The sequence below is a fragment of the Lutjanus erythropterus genome, chromosome 12, assembly GCF_056507025.1.
Source record: "Lutjanus erythropterus isolate fLutEry1 chromosome 12, fLutEry1.hap2, whole genome shotgun sequence".
Classification (NCBI taxonomy): Eukaryota; Metazoa; Chordata; class Actinopteri; order Lutjaniformes; family Lutjanidae; genus Lutjanus; species Lutjanus erythropterus.
Genome location: NC_139328.1, coordinates 34,904,485 through 34,923,457, shown reverse-complemented (window position 1 = coordinate 34,923,457; position 18,973 = coordinate 34,904,485). Strand labels below are relative to the sequence as shown.

Below are 18,973 nucleotides of genomic sequence, written 5' to 3'. Positions count from 1 at the left end.
TCATATATATATAAAAAAAACCACACACATGATATCGCTGCTATAATTATCAACTTTATTATTAAAACAAGTGCATTAACAGCGCAAAGACAGAGCAAAATAAAGATACTAACATTACAAACCCAGGTCTGCTCTCATGAAAACATGTGAAACTAAATTACAAAACACCTAAAAACCTGCGGGATTTCACAAATGATGTGACCTCATGTGTCACAGAAAGAGTCACACAGCACATACACAGCTGTCAGAGCTCTACTGTCATAGTGTGATTATTGATTTTGATCAGTCTGGATATTTAGTGATATACTGAATGTCTTGAAATTGAAGAAAAGATCATCTGTTAACTTTATTTCCTTGTTGGATGAGATGAGTTGCTACTGCTGACATCATCATTAGGCCAAGCCCCCTCTGCCCATGGCTCCTCCCCTTCCTCCTCGAGAGAAATTTCCTGAAAACAGACAATTTGTGGTTAATGACAGATGATCCATGTGTATGCTGCTCTCTGCTTACTGCACTTCAATAAACAGCTTCATCATTAATCTTTGACTGGAGTGTGTTCTGTGTGTGTGCTGATAATCTTCAGCTCTCCAGCACTGTTGTGTTGTGTGTTACCTCTGCGGCTGAGTAGTGTCCTGGCCTCCCCCCTCCCTCCTCTGGTTCCTCTGCCTGACAGGCTGCTGATCAGAGGCTGACTGCTCACTGTGCGCCGCTGAGGAACACTGCTGGTGTCTACAGTAGGAACAAAGCCAGAGATGAGCAAGGGGAGCAGATACTAAGACTTTCATTGACACAACAACAGAGTCAGAGACATTTTATACATAAAGAACACAGAAAAGTATTTAACATCTGCAACCGGGACAAAACGATTCACCTGAACCCAAATATGACTGACTCTGAGCTGAGGAATTCAGTAGGACTGTTTGAGCAAATCAGAGAGCGGCTGAAGCTTCCTGTTCCATCTCCATATGGGAAGATTAGCTCTAAAAACTGAAAAGGATTTGTCTAGTTGTGATCAAAGTCCAGCTGTCAAGATAGGTATCCATCAAGACAGGGATCTGTTTTGTAGACTGGGAACAAACAGACCTGACTTTTTAAGTAAATGTTTGGAGAGAGTAAGTTTATAATCATCATATGACTACCTGTTAGGTTATCTCATCCCCTAATAACAAACTTGTAGAGTTGTAAAAGGACTACCGGACTCCTGTCAAACTTGCTAGACCTTCATCAGGAAATTTTGCAAATAAATGTTATATTGCAAGTTAGACAGTGTGTGGGAGTCCTTTTGCAACTTTTTGGTCTACTTGCCTCTCTCTTACATATCTGCCTCATCTAATGGATGTGCAAAGTGTTCCTTTGATCTAAATCAGAGTGAAAATAGCTATTCACATTTTCATTCTAAGTATTAGTTGACAGAAAATTAATGAGCAACTATTTTGATATAACATAAAACATATGCTGGCTTCAGCTTTTGAATACAAGAACCTGCTGCTTTGTGTTATGATGTCAACTTTGCCATTTCCATTGAGACAATAATGAGCAGATTCATTGATTATTAAAATAAGGGTTAGCTGCATCTCCATTTCATTCCAGACCTGAAGTCCATGAACGGCATGTTAGAATGTGAAAGGCTACACAGCCGTGTGACTGCAGCCACTGAAGTTCTGTTTACATGCAAGAAAACATAAGATTCATTGTGAAGATCAGGCTATCAGGGTTTAAATGATGGTCAGTAAACAGAATAAGTTACCAGGGTCTTGGCTGGTAGATGGCAGTGACGCATCATCACTCTGCTGTCCTGTGGACTCCATGTCTGTTTGGCTCTCCAGAGACGATTCAATACCAGGACTGGAAAACAAAAACAAGTTTTAGATGAAACTTTGGTCTAAACAGATTAAGACAGTTGTCTGAACCTTTTTTTTCTGATTACAGTCAAATGACAGAAACTCCCATTAGGAAAAGGGATGAGTTAATTCAAACCTCTGTAAAATCTTTGGCTCTCTAATATGAAAACCACAGATTTAGTTGCCTTCAGAAGTTTTACAGGAACTGTTTCAAAGACATTTTTTCACTCATTTGTTTTGAGACGTGTTGGGCCTGACTGTTCATGAATCACTCACCCGTCTCCTTCTTGCTCCATGAAGACTTCATCTCCATCATCTGCGGCCGAAGCCATCCCAGTGGAGGCGGTTACCATGGGAACCGACTGGGATGCCATGTTGTCACCGCTGTCTGAGGGCAGAGACTCTGTGAAGACGGTCACTGACAGAGACAAAGAGAAAGAGAACAAGATTTAATACTCAAGAGTTCAAACTGATTCATGTTGACATGCAGTGTGTGTGTGTGTGTGTGTGTGTGTGTGTGTGTGTGTGTGTGTGTGTGTGTGTGTGTGTCCCACCTGGTGCAGCCACTTGTAAAGGTGTGGTGGGGACACTCCTCCCTCCTCCGTCTTCATCATGAGCAGCCAGGAACAGAGGAGACTCGTACATCCCCAGACCTGCACACACAGCAAGAGGAGGTGTTCAGAATGAATGAACATGTAACCGTTTGAGATTTAGTGCAGGTGTGTGTGTGTGTATGTGTGTGTGTGCGTGCACAATACCTCCTTGAGAGGCCAGCTGTCCCAGGTCAGAGTGTGAGGCTGATGTCTGAGGCAGCAGGTCCTCTGGAGGTCCAAACCTGAACCTGGTGGACAGACCTGCTACCTGAGGAGAACTGCGACAAGAGACGGACAGAGACAGGTTACATCAGTTTCCAAATCAGACGTTTTGACTTCTGTGTGTGTGAGTAGATCTCATTTTACAACCTAAATAAATGGTCTTACTGTATAGCCTCAGCAAAGCCATCAGTGCGGTGAGGGACCACCAGAGTGGGAGTACTGGGAACCATTCTGTCATCATCATCGAAGAAATGTTGCTGAAACACACGAACACACTCTCTCAGTACAGATATAGGTCAACTTCACATGCTTAATACGCACAGTAAAACTCTTTATGTTAACATATAAAGTAAAAATAAACCAAGTCCTCAACTCTCTGTCTCTTACCATGCTGCCTATTCCAGGGGTCAGTTGAGGTCCACGTCCTACTGATGGTCTGCGCAGTTGCGAGGGCTGTCTCTGATTAACAAACACACGTCATCACAGTCAGAATTTACTCAACAAATCATTTTTCAGGACATATTAATCTCAATGTCAAACCTTTTTAACTCTGCGCACCGATATTACTCTCTTTCAAAGCTCAAAAGTTTTTAAAGTTAGATGAAGACACTGGTATCATACAACACTGGAAGACCTAAAGAATCTGTTGGTACCGTTCCACGCTAGCTTGTCAGGAAGTTGGCCACATAATGCTCCAACGTTTAGCAAAATTTTGATGAGGGAAAAACTAGCACGGTCATTTTCAAAAGGGTCCCATGACCTCTCTCCTAAAGAGATCTGAACTATTGGAGGGCCAATAGTCTACTAGCTGGATGCCTGGAAAGAACCTAAATCTAAAGTCAACTTAAGCACAAAAAATATACTTTTTTTTATTCAGTTTGTTCAAGCTGTTTGTTTGTGTGTACCTGTGTGTGTGGGGGTCCCAGCTCCGGAGCCGGAGGTTGGATGTAAAGCCGTGGTGGGAGGGGATGTGGGGGCCTGCGTGGGTGGGGAAGACGGGGTGTTAGGGAGGAGAGGGAGGAGGAGGGGGAGGGAGCAGAAGAGGAGGAGGGGGTCGGGGCGAGGTGCATGGGGTCTCTGGGGGCGTCGGACTCTGACATGGCGCTGCTGCCTTCACCTGGAAGAGACGAGGGAGTCACGTTAGTTTTATTTCATCATGAGGACTGATCGGACCAATCAGAGACAAGAGTGGGGGGGGTGCTCACTGCTGTGCGATGGCTCAGAGGGACGCTGGGAGTCCGACGATGCTCCGCACACATTCTCCTCGGCGGTGGGGGCTTCTGACGGCTCCTCCTGCCCTCCCTCCTCGTCTGCCTCCCTGCTCTCCTCGTTACTCTCCTCTCCTCCTCTCATCCTGTCACCAGCATCATCCTCATCTTCATCCTCCTCGTCTTCCTCCTTATACTGAGGCACAAACAAGCAGCAGGGTTACTTACTCCAGACAATAAAATCAAAGTTGACAACATTTTGACGAGTTCAGAAACAGAACAGCACCTCCTCGTCTTCTTCCTCCTCTTCCTCTTCCTCCTCTTCACCGTCGTCCTCCTGCTTCTCCTCCCCCTCTCTGCTCTCGCGGCTGTCGCTGTCCGTCTCAATCACGATGACATCCCGGATGATAGCAGAACCCTGAGAGGACATTTGATCAGAGGGGACTGACTGGGACACCCCTTCGTCCTCAATGTCCTCGTCGTCTGCAGCTAAGACGGGGAAACTCTCCTCTGGAAGCTCCTGCACCCCAAACACAAACACACACACACCCAATGTTAAAGCTGATGTAGGAGGTTTATATTTGGTGTCAGTGGGCAAATAAATCCATGATAACATTTAAGCATATTCTTATTCAGGTGGTCTGAGAGAAAACTAAACTTCTGCTGCTCCTTTTGGCCCCATTGACTCTTTGGCCAATTACAGGTTGAATATCAATAATCTCTGCATCCTGCAGTTTTAAGTATTTTAAAAAGAGAGGGTTAACAGCAATTATCTACACCTACATTGTCTACAATCTCAGTGTCATCTGAGCTGCAACTAATAACCATTTTCATTATAGATTAAAGCAGTATTTTACAAACTTTTTACACCATGTACCACCTCAAAAAAGAGCTGTACAAGCTACCAAGAGTAGCTCAGTATGATCTAAAGTTAAAATACATCAGCGTAGGCCTACCCTACCCTATTCAGCTACTATGGTTCACAAAACTTTATTTTTCACTCGGTGTGAGTTGCAGAGATTTGGAGATATCAGCTGCAATGGGACTAAATGGCAAACTGTGGTGCTCAAAGAGCAAAAAAAAAAAAAAAAAAAAAAAAATGAAAAATTCTAAACCAGTGTCTCTTTCCAAAAATCACAACCAGATTACTCAAGATAATCCACAGAGTTTGTTGTGAGCAGGAAGAAACTACTGTCTTTCTAGTAGAAAGAAAGTTGTTCCAGTAGATTCTGAAGTAGTTTTGACAGATTCCACTGTAGAAAGAAAGTAGTTCCTACATAAAACTGCTAACAACAAAGTGTGTGGATTGTCTTGGGTAACCAGGCCATGACTTTTCATTGGTCTTGAACTTTTCAAATGTATTTTCAGTGCTTTGAGCATCACAAGCTGAGTGCCATTTAGTACCTGCTATCTCCAAAACTCAGCGACTCACACCAAAACTATTTAGATGCATAAATAGCACTACAGGCCAGGGGAAATATATGTACAACTACTTTGATTTTAGGGTGAACAGTCCCTTTAAACAATAGCTGAGTGTCACTGAAACGGGTTTTGCCTGCTGGACATTTTAAGATTCCTTCCCAACATGTTTCCAAATGAAGTGATGATTTAATAGAACATAGTTGATCTGTGATCATCCCCATGGTTCAGCACACATGTGACCAATGGATTAAAAGCAAAACTGAACCAGCATAGTGTGAGATACAGTTTTACTGCTGCTCTTTTTAAATAACTCCCCACTGTCAATGCAGAACTGCAGTGTAAAGACAAGACAGGCGCATGCTGGATTTTACTCTCATGACCAATCTGATCTAAAAGCTGTCACGTTTGCCTCCATCAACTGAAGTCCCAAAGGACTTTGAGCATTTTCAGTGGTGTAACTGGGAAACTGGGCATGCTTGTCATTATAGACACAGATGATAAGATTTTCTCTGTGCCTCACTGTGACACTGCCTTTAGTCTTAACAGGCTAATACTCATGATGTGTAACCAATCAGATAGCGCTGTGGGTGGGACACTGAGCAAGACTACAGAAAGGTGAGTATCACAGTAGGGTTGGACAATGGACGATGCTATCTTTGCTATCGTTTCCCCACAGAGTTAATGACCACGTTTCATTCTGACTACGTCTCCATGTTCATTCATTATTTTCTTCTTAAACAACTCGAACACTGTTTCAGACCCACCAACGATATTGTCCACTATGAGGATTAACTGACGGACATTGTCATATGGCAACTTGGTAGACGTCATCCAACACTACATCATAGACTGTCTATAAACATTTAACATTTATAGATCTTTATATACTGATCCTCTCCAAAGTTGCTTTCATTGGTAACTGACCTGACTGTCGTCTGGTGAATCCTGTTGTTCTCCCTCATCCTCCTCAATCTCCTCACCTTCCATCTGAAACACAAGTTACACAGCAGCTGTAATTGCACAGTTAATAAGTAAACAATGAGTGACCTGAAAGACACAAACAAAGGATAAAACAGTGATGACTGGCAAAAAACAAACACACACCTGGATATTCTATGTGTAACAACATGGTACATTTATGATACATGACTGCCATCCTGAGCTTTTAGAGGCTAATGTCACATTTATGCTTGATGTGAGGGGTCCTGACAGAGATACATGCGCTGTAGATTGTGATTTCAGGTTTTGACTTCAGTACTACTAGTACTTCAGAATTCTCCCATTGATATCAAATTTTATCAAGACAGAAAAAAATGCTGAAACCAATTGGTGACCCCAAATGTATTTGTCCTAATATCTAAGCCAGGGTCTTATTTATGAAAGCAAAAAAACCCTGAATTAACTAGCACATGAAAAATTTGAATAACAGTTTATCTGTCCTCAGTATGCGATACAAAGTATCACACCAGAAAGGATATACAGAGAATTAAAAGGCTGTGAATGGAGAACATTTTGTGTGTCGTGTTTTATTTTTTGTGCTTTTGTGTTTACCTGCAGTGCTATCGTTGGCTTCAGTCGTAGTTTTTTAGTGGTCGGAGGTGTGTGTGTACTCTCTGGTCTGCTGTCCTCATCGTCGTCCTCGTCCTCTCTGACTCGCTTTGAACCTGCTTTAATCACGCCACACACACACACACACAGGATAACACAGGATATCAGTTAACACAATTTAACCGTTTAATTACAGGGAAGTGAAAATAAGACAACCTTTATCTGGGATGAGCATCTTCACCGTCAGAGTGTTCTGTGTTTATTGGCCAAAGCTCATTTTTAAATCATTTAACATTTTCAAGACAATAGTCTTTTGCGTCTTCCCTGTAAATTTCCTCTCTGTGACGTTGTTAAGTTGTTCTTGGTTCCTGCTCACCTGTTCCAATCAGAGAGGAGGACGTAGACGGTCGCTCTGCCTCGTTGCTGGGGCCTGCACCCTGCTGTGTGGGCTGGACAAAAGCAGTGGCCTGGCTGCTGGTTGGCTGACTTATTGATGTGGGTGTGCCCACCAGACTGGAGCTGGTTGAGTGCACAGAGGCTCCTGAACTCATCATCACTGCAGAGAGAGAGAGAGACATCACACATTCAGTATGTTCAATTTCTTTAAATTAAGACCAAAATATAATATACAATCTGCTTTTATGTTTTATCTCTGGCTCTCACCCTCTTGGCTGTCAGTCTGTGTAGTTGGCATAACAGTGGCAGTAGGTGTCGGGATGGGGACAGTTGCCGGGGTAACCATAGGCCGGATGCTGGCGCGGGGTGTAGCCTTGCTACCGGTAGAGGGGGTTGGCTTGTTGCTGGGAGATGGAGTACTTGGAGTGGGGCGGATGTTGGCAGTGGGAGGGTCAGACAGGCTGGAGCTGACAGAGACACCATGAAAACTTTCAGTGTTTTTGGCTAACAGTTTCCATGTGTAATTAGTTTTTGTTTTATTCTACTGTGAACAATGTAGTTTATGCTTTTAGATTTCATTATATAATACTTAGCTCTACATTTACATTTGGTGACCAAAACATGAACATTTCTTTGAAGTGTAAATGAAAAAGCTGTTTTACAACCATTCAGAACAGTTTCTGGTGTTAGTTTGTTACCTTCCCCTGTCTTGGGCTGGACTCTTCAAAGATATCTGTCTCTGGTCTGCAGATCTGGCCTGATCCCCCACCTGAGTACAGAAACAGGTTTGTAATGCAATTACATGACAGGAATAATTCAGTGGATATTGAAAGACAGACAGCTGTTAGATTTAGAGAATCTAAAACATCACAAGAAAAAAAGTAATTATTAGTTGTAATATTTTTAGAAAAACTCTTAACAATTTAAGCAAAAAAGTTGTAATATTTTGTGGAAATAAAGCTGTAATTGAAAAAAATTCTGAAGAAAGGTGTAACAGTTAGAGGAAAAGTCATGATATTTGGAAAATAAAATAGAAAAGTTTCAATATTGAGAGAAAAATTTGACTATTTTGATAATAAAAGTTGTAATTGTGTGAACAAAGTTAATATATTTCCAAAAATAATTGAAAATTGAAAATAATGTAATATTTTGTTAAAAAAGTTGAAATTTGAGAATCATGGTCAACATGCAGAGAAAATGTAATATTTGAGGAATAAAATTTAAACATTTCAATAAAGTAAGAATTTTTTTTTAACATTTCTATAAAGTTTATATCAGGTGGTTTCACTGTGTTGGCTTGATTGGGATACGACCACACCAGAGCAAAGATGTCTTTAATATCCTCAAATCTCTATTATACAGATGATGATAAGGTGCATACTGGTTACAACTTCCTCATCGAAATATGATTTTTTTTCTTGTAAATTTCCAACACTCTTTTTGAAACGTTTAACTTTATTCTCATTTTCTTGAATTCCCCTCCCTCCCTGTAAGTGGACCTGACTCAAATAACCATTATACATATTTAGAGAGATGATTACCAAACTGAATTTGTCTCAGTGATTTGGTCATACATATATTTACAGTATGAATTCTTCCAGATAAAGTCAATGATCAGTGGCCTCAAATATTGACCTTTATGTCCCTCAAGTCCACAGTCAGTTTGTATTTGATGTACTTGATGCCTGTACCTTTGCTCCACTCTGGTCCTGTGGTTCCTCTCTGGGCTCAGAGTGTGCTTGAGTCTCCTTCAGTTCTCTCAGCTCTCTGTCCAGCCGAAGAAGCCGTCCTTCATACTGAGACTTGAGGGCGTTCATTCTCACCTCCAGTTCCTCTTTATTCTGCTTCAGCTCTTCATTCTCCTGACTGAGCTGCTCTTTGGAACCTGCAGGTTGAGGCGCAGCAGGTGAGGTGAGGTATAACAAATTAAAATGATTAAAATTACTCTTAAACTAACAGAGTAACGTCTTTGTTTGTTCGCTGTACTTTGTCAACATATCTTCACTTCAGCTCCTGTGTGCATGAGCGCTTGTGGAACTTACTGTTTAGCTGGTTGATTTTGGTCTTTACTCCCAAGAAGACCTTCTTAGTCTTTTCTTCTTTGTCAGCCATCTGCTGCCTGAGCTGCTCCTCTCTGTTCTTGCCCTCAGACAGCTGGTGAAAAACATCACAGCACTGTGACCACAACTCTTAGAGTGTAGACTGACATTATTAAGACACTGAACTACAAACAATTCTGACACAGTTGATCGTGTCACCAAGTCAATTCTACATGATGATAGTTTTGTTGGATTTTAAACTTCATAGTCACTTTTAACTGGATTTGCGTAAACATCCTAAACCACAGAATACTTTGCTTCCATTTTAGGATACAGTTGGGAAAAAGCCAAATCAAAAGAATGGACTGGTGATTAGAGGTAAAGTATGGGGGTTAATAGACTCAACAGCTGGGTGAAAAATTAGTTCAGGAAATACCTCTTGTCTGAGTTTTGCCAGCTCCTCTTGCAGTGCCTGGTTAGCATCACTAGCCACGTTAGCGTCGCTAGGCTGGATGGACTGAGAACTCTGGCTCTGGTTGGCCTGTGTGGCTCGCATAGCTTCATTAGCCTGGTTAGCTTCAGTTAGCTGCTCCTGCAGACGCTTGATGTCCGCTTCACGCTCACCAACCGTCTGAAGAACGATTACGTAGGGCAGACACATAAATCAAGTTCATTTATGAGGCACATTTAAAAAGCACAAGTTGACCAAAGTGCTGTATAATAACAGAACAACAGTTGTGAAATATAACATGATGATACATTTAAAAAGAAACAGAGCATGATGTAGGTGATATAAATATAGAAGAAGGTAATAATCAGTCTAATTGAATGTATTCCCCAATGAAATGCTAAAGTGCTGATGTAAAACTTTTCCAAACCTTCTGCACGTTGTCCAGCTGCCCTTGAAGCTCAGTCACCTGTGAGGAGATAAACAGATACGCTTCTTAATAATTTAAATTTTACACAAAAAAATCTGTTTTAATTAGGGTTGCAAATCGTAAGCACTTTCCTTAATTGATGATTGATAACATTAATAAATCAAAGCTTAATCTCCACAGCAACATACTACATATTCTCTGACAGCATTACACAGCCTATCAAACATACACAGACATAAAGACCTACATATTATACACATTGTAAAACATCTGACATCATGCAGAGCACGCTCATAAAAATCTATAATAATGTGTATTCAGATCTAGATAGTGGGTCGATCAAATTTCACTTGATCGATCAAATTCTTAACAAATGATAAATTGATCATCAATTAATTGCTATCATTGCTAGTTTTAATTCAACAACAGCACCCTACAGAAAAATTCAGAAACCGACCTTTCTTTTCTGATACTGCAGGTTATTTGTAGAAATTTTGCAGTTTCACTGGTATATTTAGGAACTTGTAATGAGAGCTTCCTTGCAGTTTTCACTGCAGTTATAATTGCACATTTTTCCTACTAGTGACAATTTTTTGCATAAACAGAATTTGGGAACGTTGGATGTGTTTGATGTTTAACTTTGATTCAAACCTATAGCAAGGGCTCTTGTGTCAGCAGTTACATTTTAGAGTCAGTCTTCACAGATGTGTGATGTACTCAAAGATGCTGCACTTACAAACCTGAAATAATGCTTCCATTGTGTATGAGACAACTATGAATGTTATCTAAATGCATGTATACATTGTAAGCATTTGCATAAATATAGGTAAGTGTTGGGGCACACCTGTAGCTCAGCTGGTAGAGCATGGGCCACATGTACTGAGGCTGTAAGTCCTCTGCAGCAGCTGCTGGTTCAATATATACAGCTCCGGAAAAAAAATGGAGAGACCACTCTCACAAATGTTTCTTAAACCAGCATCTCTACATGTGTGGCAGCCAGTCCATTCCAGTGTTTGTTGGATTCCAACACAAGCTTCCTCATTCTACTTCATGAGACACTGATTAGATGATCACCTGAACCAAATCTTATTTTATGAGGAAGATTATAAAAACACTGCTGTGATTAAAGACTGAGATTATCCCACCAATACTGATTTCTAAACTCTTCTTAAGTTAAAATATTAGTGTTGTGTTTTTTAAAAATGAATATGAACGTGTTTTCTTTGCATTATTTGCAACCCCATGAATTCTGAGAAACAATGCAACTTCTCATGAGTCCCCTTTGAACATCAGACATGTACGTCTCAATGAACGGACTCAAAGTTTTGTTTTATTTGTCACCATTACTTTGCATTTACTGCATAGTTTATTTTATCACAGGTACTGAAAAGAACACAAACTTTGTCACTGTTATTGACATGTATCAGTGCTCTGTTTACTTTATTTTATAACTTTGTGCCCCCCAGATGACTTTCATCTACAAATAAAACCTATTTTGTTAGAGTTTTTGTAATCCTGAGCCTCTTTGATTAAGTTACTGAGAACACTCAGAAAAGAGTGTGGTTTTATTCTCCCTAGGACAAGCTGTCTCTGATTTTAATGAATTTAATGAACTTTCTTTTGTAATTTCCACTTGCTCCTGTCATTTCATTGCAAAAAATGCCTAAAAATGTTGCAACATGCTTTTTTTTTTTGAAAAGCTGCTGTGAAATCAGCCATTTTAGGCTGCAACAATCACAATAACAGTCTGTAAAATCCTGGAAAGACTGTTGATGATATCAAAAGTACCAAAGCTACAAAAAAAAAAAACAAAAAAAAAACAAGTACTCATTCAAGACCTCAGTTCAGTTCAGTCTGTATTGTCCTGCCTGAAGTTTGGCTTGCAGCAAAACTGGACAGTGTTCAGTGACTTTTTCTGTAGCAGCACTGTGTAATTTAAAAAAGATAAAAAAGATGATCCTCTTTTGTGTGACTAGGATATTTTTTGTCTCTTTGCCGTGGTATCCAAAGAGGTATCGAGCATTGTGTTAAAGTTTAAAATTCTGGTATCGTGACAACTCTAATACACAGTACAAAGGAAGGCGTCTACTCACTTTGTTCTCTGCTTGGCTCAGAGCGGTCTTGAGGTTGTTGACTTCCTGGCTGTGGTTCTGCTGACTGCTTTGGTGGGTCTGCTGGAGCTCTTTCTGATTGGCCAGGTTCTGCTGAAGGGATTCTTTGGCCTGCTGGAGCTCCCTCTGCAACTGCTGGATCTGGTTCTGACGGGCCTGGGCTTGAGACTGAGATGATTTCAGCTGGTTCTGTGCCTTTAAATTAGAAAGGAGGAAGTAGTTAGGCTGGTGATGTGGGTCTGTTGGATGTGGGGTGAAATTCTTTTGGTTCTGGGGTTTTAGCGACATTCATGCAAAATCTTACAAACAAATAAAATGTCAAATATAAAACCAGCAGATAAGTTTATAGAGTTTTAAAGGATGTCATCAAAAAATGACTGTGTCAGGTGTTGCTGTGTTCTTACCTGCTGGGTGTGGGTCTTCGCTTGCTGAATCTCTTTCTGACTCTGGGTCAACTGGTTCTGATTCTGCTGCAGTTGAGTCTGGGTCTGGGACAACTGGGACTGGACCTATAGAAGCAAAGAAGTGACAATTGACTCAGTGATTCCTGCCTCTCTTAAGATTTTTTTTTCTACAAATGTGTTTCTTCTAACTTTTTCCCCACAGTAAAACCTTCCTCTTCGGTTTTACCATCTAAACCTACAAAGGAATTAACAGCAATTAACATATTGCTAGCTAGATCAAATTCTGACTTGGTCGCAGCTTAGACCGACTTGAATGTGCGACAGTACCTGTGTCAGCTGGTTTTGGAGTTCCTGGAACTTGTCCTTGGTCTGCTGGTTTTCTTTCTGGGCCTCCTCAAGCTCTTGTTTGGACTTCTGGGCCTGGATGGAGAAGAAAAAATCTCCTGAAACTGTCGGACACCATTCAACTTTGGTGGCCAACGCTCCAAATCGGCTGTTGATGGACATGTCTCACTGCAATTTAGGACCACTGATTTGTACTAATGACCAAAGATGTCAATTTTTGTCTCAGACAGCCCAAAACAGCAAGATGTAAAGGCAGGGACACACAGGAGGTGGACACACCAGGAAGCACTGTCCACTTCCTTTCATTCATGTGAATTAGTTGGGCTGTTCAGACACAGCAGGCTTTGGTGCAGAGCCACAGCCAAACTGATAATCTATTGTTATCAATATATATGATATAAATGATCTCGTTCTGATTATGAAATATTCATCCCATACTTATATAAGTTATAGACTGTTGCTCATTGTAGTAACTTATTTAAGACCATATGGGGAGGGTCAAAAAGAAGGAATCAGCTTTTGTTCCGGTTCTCAGCTTTGAGAGTTTGGGCAGAGGCTAGACCCATACAGGACATGCTCACCTCCTCCTGCTTCTTCTGCACCTCCTCTTTCAGTGTGTTCAGCTCCTCTTTGGCCTTGTTGAGCTCCTCCTGGGCTTTAGTCAGCTGCTGCTGCGCCTCCTGGCTCTGACCCGCCTCGCTTCCTGCTTTGGCAGCCGTTTCCTCAACCAGCTGGAACACAGACACACACACACACATACACAAAACTCACCGTTTCAGTTTTTATCTATACCACAGTGAACTGGTCGACAACTGCAGCCTTTAAACGGAACTGATTCGCACCTTGTCATGCTGAGCCTTGAGCTCTTCATATTGGGTCTTGTAGCGTCGTCCGATCTTCTTGACCTGGGTGATGGTCTTGTTCTTCTCCACAATGTCGCTGTTTTTAGCCTCCACGTCTTTCTTCAGAGTGTCTCTCTCTGAGGTCAGACGGGCCATCGAGTCTCTGAGGCCTTGCAGCTGAGACTGAGCCGAGTTACTGCTGGCACTGGATCTGATGCACACATGACCATAATCTCACTTAGGTTATTTTTAGCTTTGCATTGATCAATCTGCCACTGGGCAGAATAGCTGCTGGAACTTCTGCTCTGGTCATTTTAACTGTCAAACTACAAAGGCCCAGTACAAACCACAGGACAGAAATGAACATACCCTTCATTATCAGTCTCTGGATTCAGAGACTTGTGTTTTGGTGGTCTTTAAGGTATGCTTTTTGTTACATCCAGCCTGATGGTGTGTGTGTGTGTTTACCTTGCCAGTTCAGTCTTCAGCTTGGCTGTCTCCTCTGCGAGCTGTGTGATGCGTTTCTGCTGAGCTTCTCTCTCAGAGTTGATTTTCTGCTTCTCCTCAACGTCACCGTCTTTCTGTTGGCTAATCAGTTGCTGCAGGGGACAGTCAGTCAGGTATGAGTGAAAGAAATAAAGGAACTGCAGCTATTTGAAGATAAAACTGTGACAGAATGAACAACACAAGCTGTATTAAATATAACAGTGACAAAACACTCAACAACGCTAAACAATAATCAGCAGAACATAGTCTGTGCAATATAAAAAATGTGCATGCCCCCCCCCCCCCACCACACACACACACAGTGCAGTTACCTGTGTTTTGGCCTTCCAGCGCTTGAGGTCTTCCTCTAGTATCCTCTTATCAGCCTGCAGGGAGCCGTTTTTCTCTGACAGTACAGACAAAGAGTGATGTAGGGGGCTGATGTCTGACTGCAGCTTTGTAACCTGATGGAGGTAGAGGAGGAGAGGAGTGTTGTAGATAAGCATGGCTATAAAAGATCAACTCTCAGAAGCAACACATGGTTACATGCAGCCCCAGTGAAAATCTTTCTAACAGGAGGGTATCCAGACATATCTGCCAGTGAAAATATAACATGAGCTCACAGATTCATCTGGTTCCGAGGTCTAGGGAGACATTTTGCACTTCTTGATGAAACTGTGGCACGAGAGAAGTTCAGGGACCAAATGAAACTAAACAACTGATTGTATCCACAAACACAGTGAAACCACACCTACCAATGAAAGGGAAACACAGGACAAAACCATGAAAGGCAACACTTGACACTTACTTTAGCCTGAGCTTGCTGCAGCTCTTGTTCCAGTTTATCTCTGTCCATCTTCAGCATCCTGTTGGTTTCTTGGAGAGCACTGATGGTCTCCATCTTCTTCAGCTGCTCCTCCTGCTGGGCCAGAGTCTTCGATGTCGCCTGAAACAGGAAGGCAAATAGACTGATTATGAAAATATTCTCTCATCCCACTTCTCTTCTTTTTAGCCTCAAGTAAACATTAATTTGTCAAAGTTTAGTTGGCTATCCTGCTGAAGGTAACACCTCCCTTCACAGCCTGAAACAGGTACAGATTCTCCCTGTTGACAGCAAATCCATCAAACAACTGCTGAAAGCTTTTATTGCATATTTCATATTCTTTTTTTTTTCTTTACAAAACAGAGAGCCCTGACCTCTTCTCATTCCACATCATCTACCACCTACCTTTAGAGCTGTTTTGAGATAATGCTAGTGGTTACAATCACTAAACCAAAAGTTTGATTCAAACACAGGGATGCTACTGATGCTGCTAATGTTCCCTTCATATACAGACCAATAAACGCCTTCAGCACTTCTTTCATACCTGCATCTTCTCCCTCTCAGCGTTGAGAGCTTCCTGCAGCTCCTTCACTTCTCTGTCGAGGTGTTCCACTCGCTGTTTGTGACGGAGAACTTCTCCATCAGATGCCTCATATCGAGCCACAGCGATGTCTTTCTCACGCCGCACAAACCTGCAACACACACATTTCAAACTCGAGTTCAGACAGGGACAGATTTCTACGTTAGAAACCTCAGAGACGAAGACTCAGCCGTGGTGTTGCAGCGTCACCTGAGTATTTCCAGTATCTGTTCGGTGGTCTTCCCCTCCTCGCTGAATGACAGATCAAGCTGCTGATGTTGCTGCTGCTGCTGTTGCTGCATCTGTCGACTCTTGGTGGCCATGTCGTCCATCTGCTGGTGCAGGAGCGCGTTCTGCTTCCCCAGCTCCACACAGCGACGACTCTGGCTGGACAGCTCCTCCTGAAAGAGTCAGATTTTATTTGTTTTTATTTTGTTTTTATTTTGCTTTATTTCACTATTACAGTCTTCACTTGTGCTGTCTTATTATTGGTTTGTCAGTCATCTCTTAAACCTGATTTGTGTAGCACCTTTCATACAGGTCGGTGCTTGATTGGTTGACACAAAGCTGTGTTAAAAAACTCAGTGATGTTTCCTCCCTCTTGGGTTTGCTGTCCTACCTTCAGCCGCTTCTCCATCGTGTTCAAGCTTGCAGTTTTCTCCTGCAGGAGGGACGAGGTCTTGTTCAGTTGCTCCTCTAACTCCCTCTTCTGTGTTGCTTCTTGCTGGGATCTCTTCTTCAGCTCCTGCAAGGCCTCCACATCAGCAGCATGAAGCATCAGCTCCCGCTCATACTTCGCCTGTGCCTCTCCAGCTAGCTTCGTCTGAGAGAAAGACAGAGGGGAAACAGTTGAGCACACACGTTTTAACACAGCTTTTACGTTCATGTCGAGTGTGTGTGAGTGTTAATGAACCTGCAGCAGGCTGTCTTGTATGGCCTTCTGCTCCAGTGTAACAGCAGCAGTAGCTCTCTCCAGCGCCGCCTGCTGCTCTGCCTGGCTCGCCTTCAGACTGCGCTGCAGCTCACTCACCTGGACAAAACAGCAGGGAACAGAAGCTTGATTAAAGACCGAATGTGACAACAACATAAAACAGAGCCATTTCTGCAAAGGTTCACTTGTATTAACGCGTGCATCCATCTTACTTGTTTTTCCACTGCGTCCACAGCCTTTCTCCTCTCCTCTTGCTCTTTCTGTTTCATCTTCTCCACCTCTACAATCCTCTTCTCCAGCTGCTTCTGTACCTCCTCCGACTCCTTCAGCCGCATCTCCAGAGGAGTGCGGGACTAAAAGATGGACGAGGGTCAGTTCATGTGTGTGTGGACAGGAGTGTATGAGTGGTAAAGACAGTAAAATGCATGAAAAGAAGCAGAAGATGGACAAGAAGAATCAATCAAAGAGCTGTACCTCCTTTTCTTTCTTCAGACTGTCTTCCAGAGAGAGGACCACAGCCCTGTACTGCTCCACACTAGTACTGGCAGTTTTTAGCTGCTCTTCTAGTTCACTTCTTTGTTCCTCAGCAGTACGCAGGAGACCCTTCAACTCTACGAGCTCCTGCTCTGATTGGCTCGGCTGCTGGGGGGCTGCTGGCCCTGGAGAGCGTACAGAGGCTATAAAGAGACAAGGGATGCAGTTACAAAGAGACCCTTATTAACCACTTCCATCGAATAAACTGAGAACATGTTTTTTTCTGCTGTTTACCTCTGAGTGGAGCTCTGAGGCCTGCAGCTCTGGTCACTGGGGTGCTCGTCGTGCTGGAGGTGGTGGTGGCGGCGGCGGCAGCGGCGGCTGCCTCAGAGGATGAAGTAGAAGCCAGCTGAACTCTAAGTGCTGCCACCTGCTGTTCAGAGCTACGTAACAACTCCCTGGTCCTCTGCTGCAAGGTGTGCTGGGTCTCCAGCTGTTTCTTAGCTTCTAATAACTGAGCCTGGTGAGGAGATAAAGGTGGTGGAGAAGGTGTCTAACAACACTTATGCAGGAGGTTTTAAAAATACACATGCATTAAACATATACACTGTGCATACATCCATGGTGCGCCCGAGGCTGTGTCTCTGCGCCACTTCCTGGTCCAGCCTTTTCTTCATTGAAGTCAGCTCTGCCTCCAGACTTTCAATCTTGTTGTTGAGCCGCTGGCGAGTGTCTGTCTCTGTACGCTCCATAGTCAACTGCATCAAGAGAGGACAGAAGAAGAGGAGAAATCATGATGGGAAAAAATGAATTTTAGGCTCATCTAAATGTGGCTGCAATAAGATGAAAAAAATCACTGTTACACATTAAGGATAACAGTTAATTAATGAATGATTAATCAGCCATTAAGAATTGATCGATCACGTACAATGTAATCAATCTACTATCAAATAAAGATCTGAAATATAGCAGAGATTATTTTTAGTGAGTGTGCTCCTCATGTTATCTGATATGAAAGGGTATTTTAACTCTTAGAAATAAGGGTTCCAGAAAAATTTGTTTCTGAAGAACCTTTTTTGGAAGAAAGTGTTTGTCAATGGATTTTTGTAAGACTAGGGTTTCTATTTCATCCAAAGAACTTTTTTTTAGAAGAGTTCTTCAAAGATGGTTGAAGTACCTTCAAACATCAAGAGTTCTTTGTACCATAATATAAAAGAGTTCTTTTAGAACCCCTTGAGTGGATTCTTGTCGGCACCCTTAGAAGGTGGAAAGGTTCTGGATAGAACCCGCAGAAAGGGCTCTGGGTGGAGCCATTACACCACAGAAGGGTTCTCTGTAGGGGTGAGTTCTAAGGTGAAACTACGTATAACCCTATATGTTGGGTTCTACGTAGAATTCTATGAAAAGCTTCCAAGTGAACTTTTGTAAAAGGGTCTAACAGGATCCAAAAATGGTTCTCCTATGAGGACAAGCTGAAGAACCCTGTATGATTCTAGTTAGCACCTTTATTTCTGAGGATGTACGTAATGCTGTCAGAGAACGTGCAACATGCTGTGGAAATGAAACTTTGATTTGATTTTTTAAGATTCTGTAAGTATGATTAATTGATCGTTAAATCTACCAATGATCAATTATGGAAAGAGCTTACAATCTGCAACCCTATTACACATGGTCTGACTGATACTATTTATTTGTTTGGGTTTCAGTGTGGATGAAAACTACAAACTTCAGAACACTTTCTACCTGTGAACATGGAAGATTTTATTATATTACTAGAATGTTACTGGATTACAGCAGGACTGATCTTTATGATGTTAAACAGAACACATT

The 18,973-nt window shown here is 42.1% G+C and overlaps 1 protein-coding gene across 1 annotated transcript in view; it reads right to left on the bottom strand.

Moving 5' to 3' along the window:
- Window positions 1-34: 34 nt before the first annotated feature.
- The window catches only part of LOC146318326 (nucleoprotein TPR-like), a 29,357-nt gene continuing 10,418 nt past the window's right edge, over window positions 35-18,973 (bottom strand). Inside the window, exons 20-55 of the mRNA XM_084732286.1 lie at window positions 17,761-17,901; window positions 17,438-17,663; window positions 17,144-17,346; window positions 16,882-17,022; window positions 16,652-16,768; window positions 16,358-16,561; window positions 15,949-16,139; window positions 15,703-15,850; window positions 15,144-15,281; window positions 14,668-14,799; window positions 14,318-14,448; window positions 13,850-14,060; window positions 13,589-13,738; window positions 12,972-13,082; window positions 12,663-12,767; window positions 12,241-12,453; window positions 10,148-10,186; window positions 9,706-9,900; window positions 9,273-9,384; window positions 8,922-9,115; window positions 7,929-7,999; window positions 7,498-7,697; window positions 7,211-7,390; window positions 6,838-6,953; window positions 6,211-6,273; window positions 4,151-4,384; window positions 3,862-4,060; window positions 3,562-3,773; window positions 3,044-3,115; window positions 2,822-2,913; window positions 2,600-2,712; window positions 2,396-2,494; window positions 2,118-2,259; window positions 1,748-1,845; window positions 613-729; window positions 35-448 (exon numbers count right to left, since the gene is read on the bottom strand). Coding sequence (XP_084588412.1) covers window positions 393-448; window positions 613-729; window positions 1,748-1,845; window positions 2,118-2,259; window positions 2,396-2,494; window positions 2,600-2,712; window positions 2,822-2,913; window positions 3,044-3,115; window positions 3,562-3,773; window positions 3,862-4,060; window positions 4,151-4,384; window positions 6,211-6,273; window positions 6,838-6,953; window positions 7,211-7,390; window positions 7,498-7,697; window positions 7,929-7,999; window positions 8,922-9,115; window positions 9,273-9,384; window positions 9,706-9,900; window positions 10,148-10,186; window positions 12,241-12,453; window positions 12,663-12,767; window positions 12,972-13,082; window positions 13,589-13,738; window positions 13,850-14,060; window positions 14,318-14,448; window positions 14,668-14,799; window positions 15,144-15,281; window positions 15,703-15,850; window positions 15,949-16,139; window positions 16,358-16,561; window positions 16,652-16,768; window positions 16,882-17,022; window positions 17,144-17,346; window positions 17,438-17,663; window positions 17,761-17,901 — 5,166 coding nt within the window. The 3' untranslated portion in view covers window positions 35-392. The remainder of the gene's footprint in view (window positions 449-612; window positions 730-1,747; window positions 1,846-2,117; window positions 2,260-2,395; window positions 2,495-2,599; window positions 2,713-2,821; window positions 2,914-3,043; window positions 3,116-3,561; window positions 3,774-3,861; window positions 4,061-4,150; window positions 4,385-6,210; window positions 6,274-6,837; window positions 6,954-7,210; window positions 7,391-7,497; window positions 7,698-7,928; window positions 8,000-8,921; window positions 9,116-9,272; window positions 9,385-9,705; window positions 9,901-10,147; window positions 10,187-12,240; window positions 12,454-12,662; window positions 12,768-12,971; window positions 13,083-13,588; window positions 13,739-13,849; window positions 14,061-14,317; window positions 14,449-14,667; window positions 14,800-15,143; window positions 15,282-15,702; window positions 15,851-15,948; window positions 16,140-16,357; window positions 16,562-16,651; window positions 16,769-16,881; window positions 17,023-17,143; window positions 17,347-17,437; window positions 17,664-17,760; window positions 17,902-18,973) is intronic.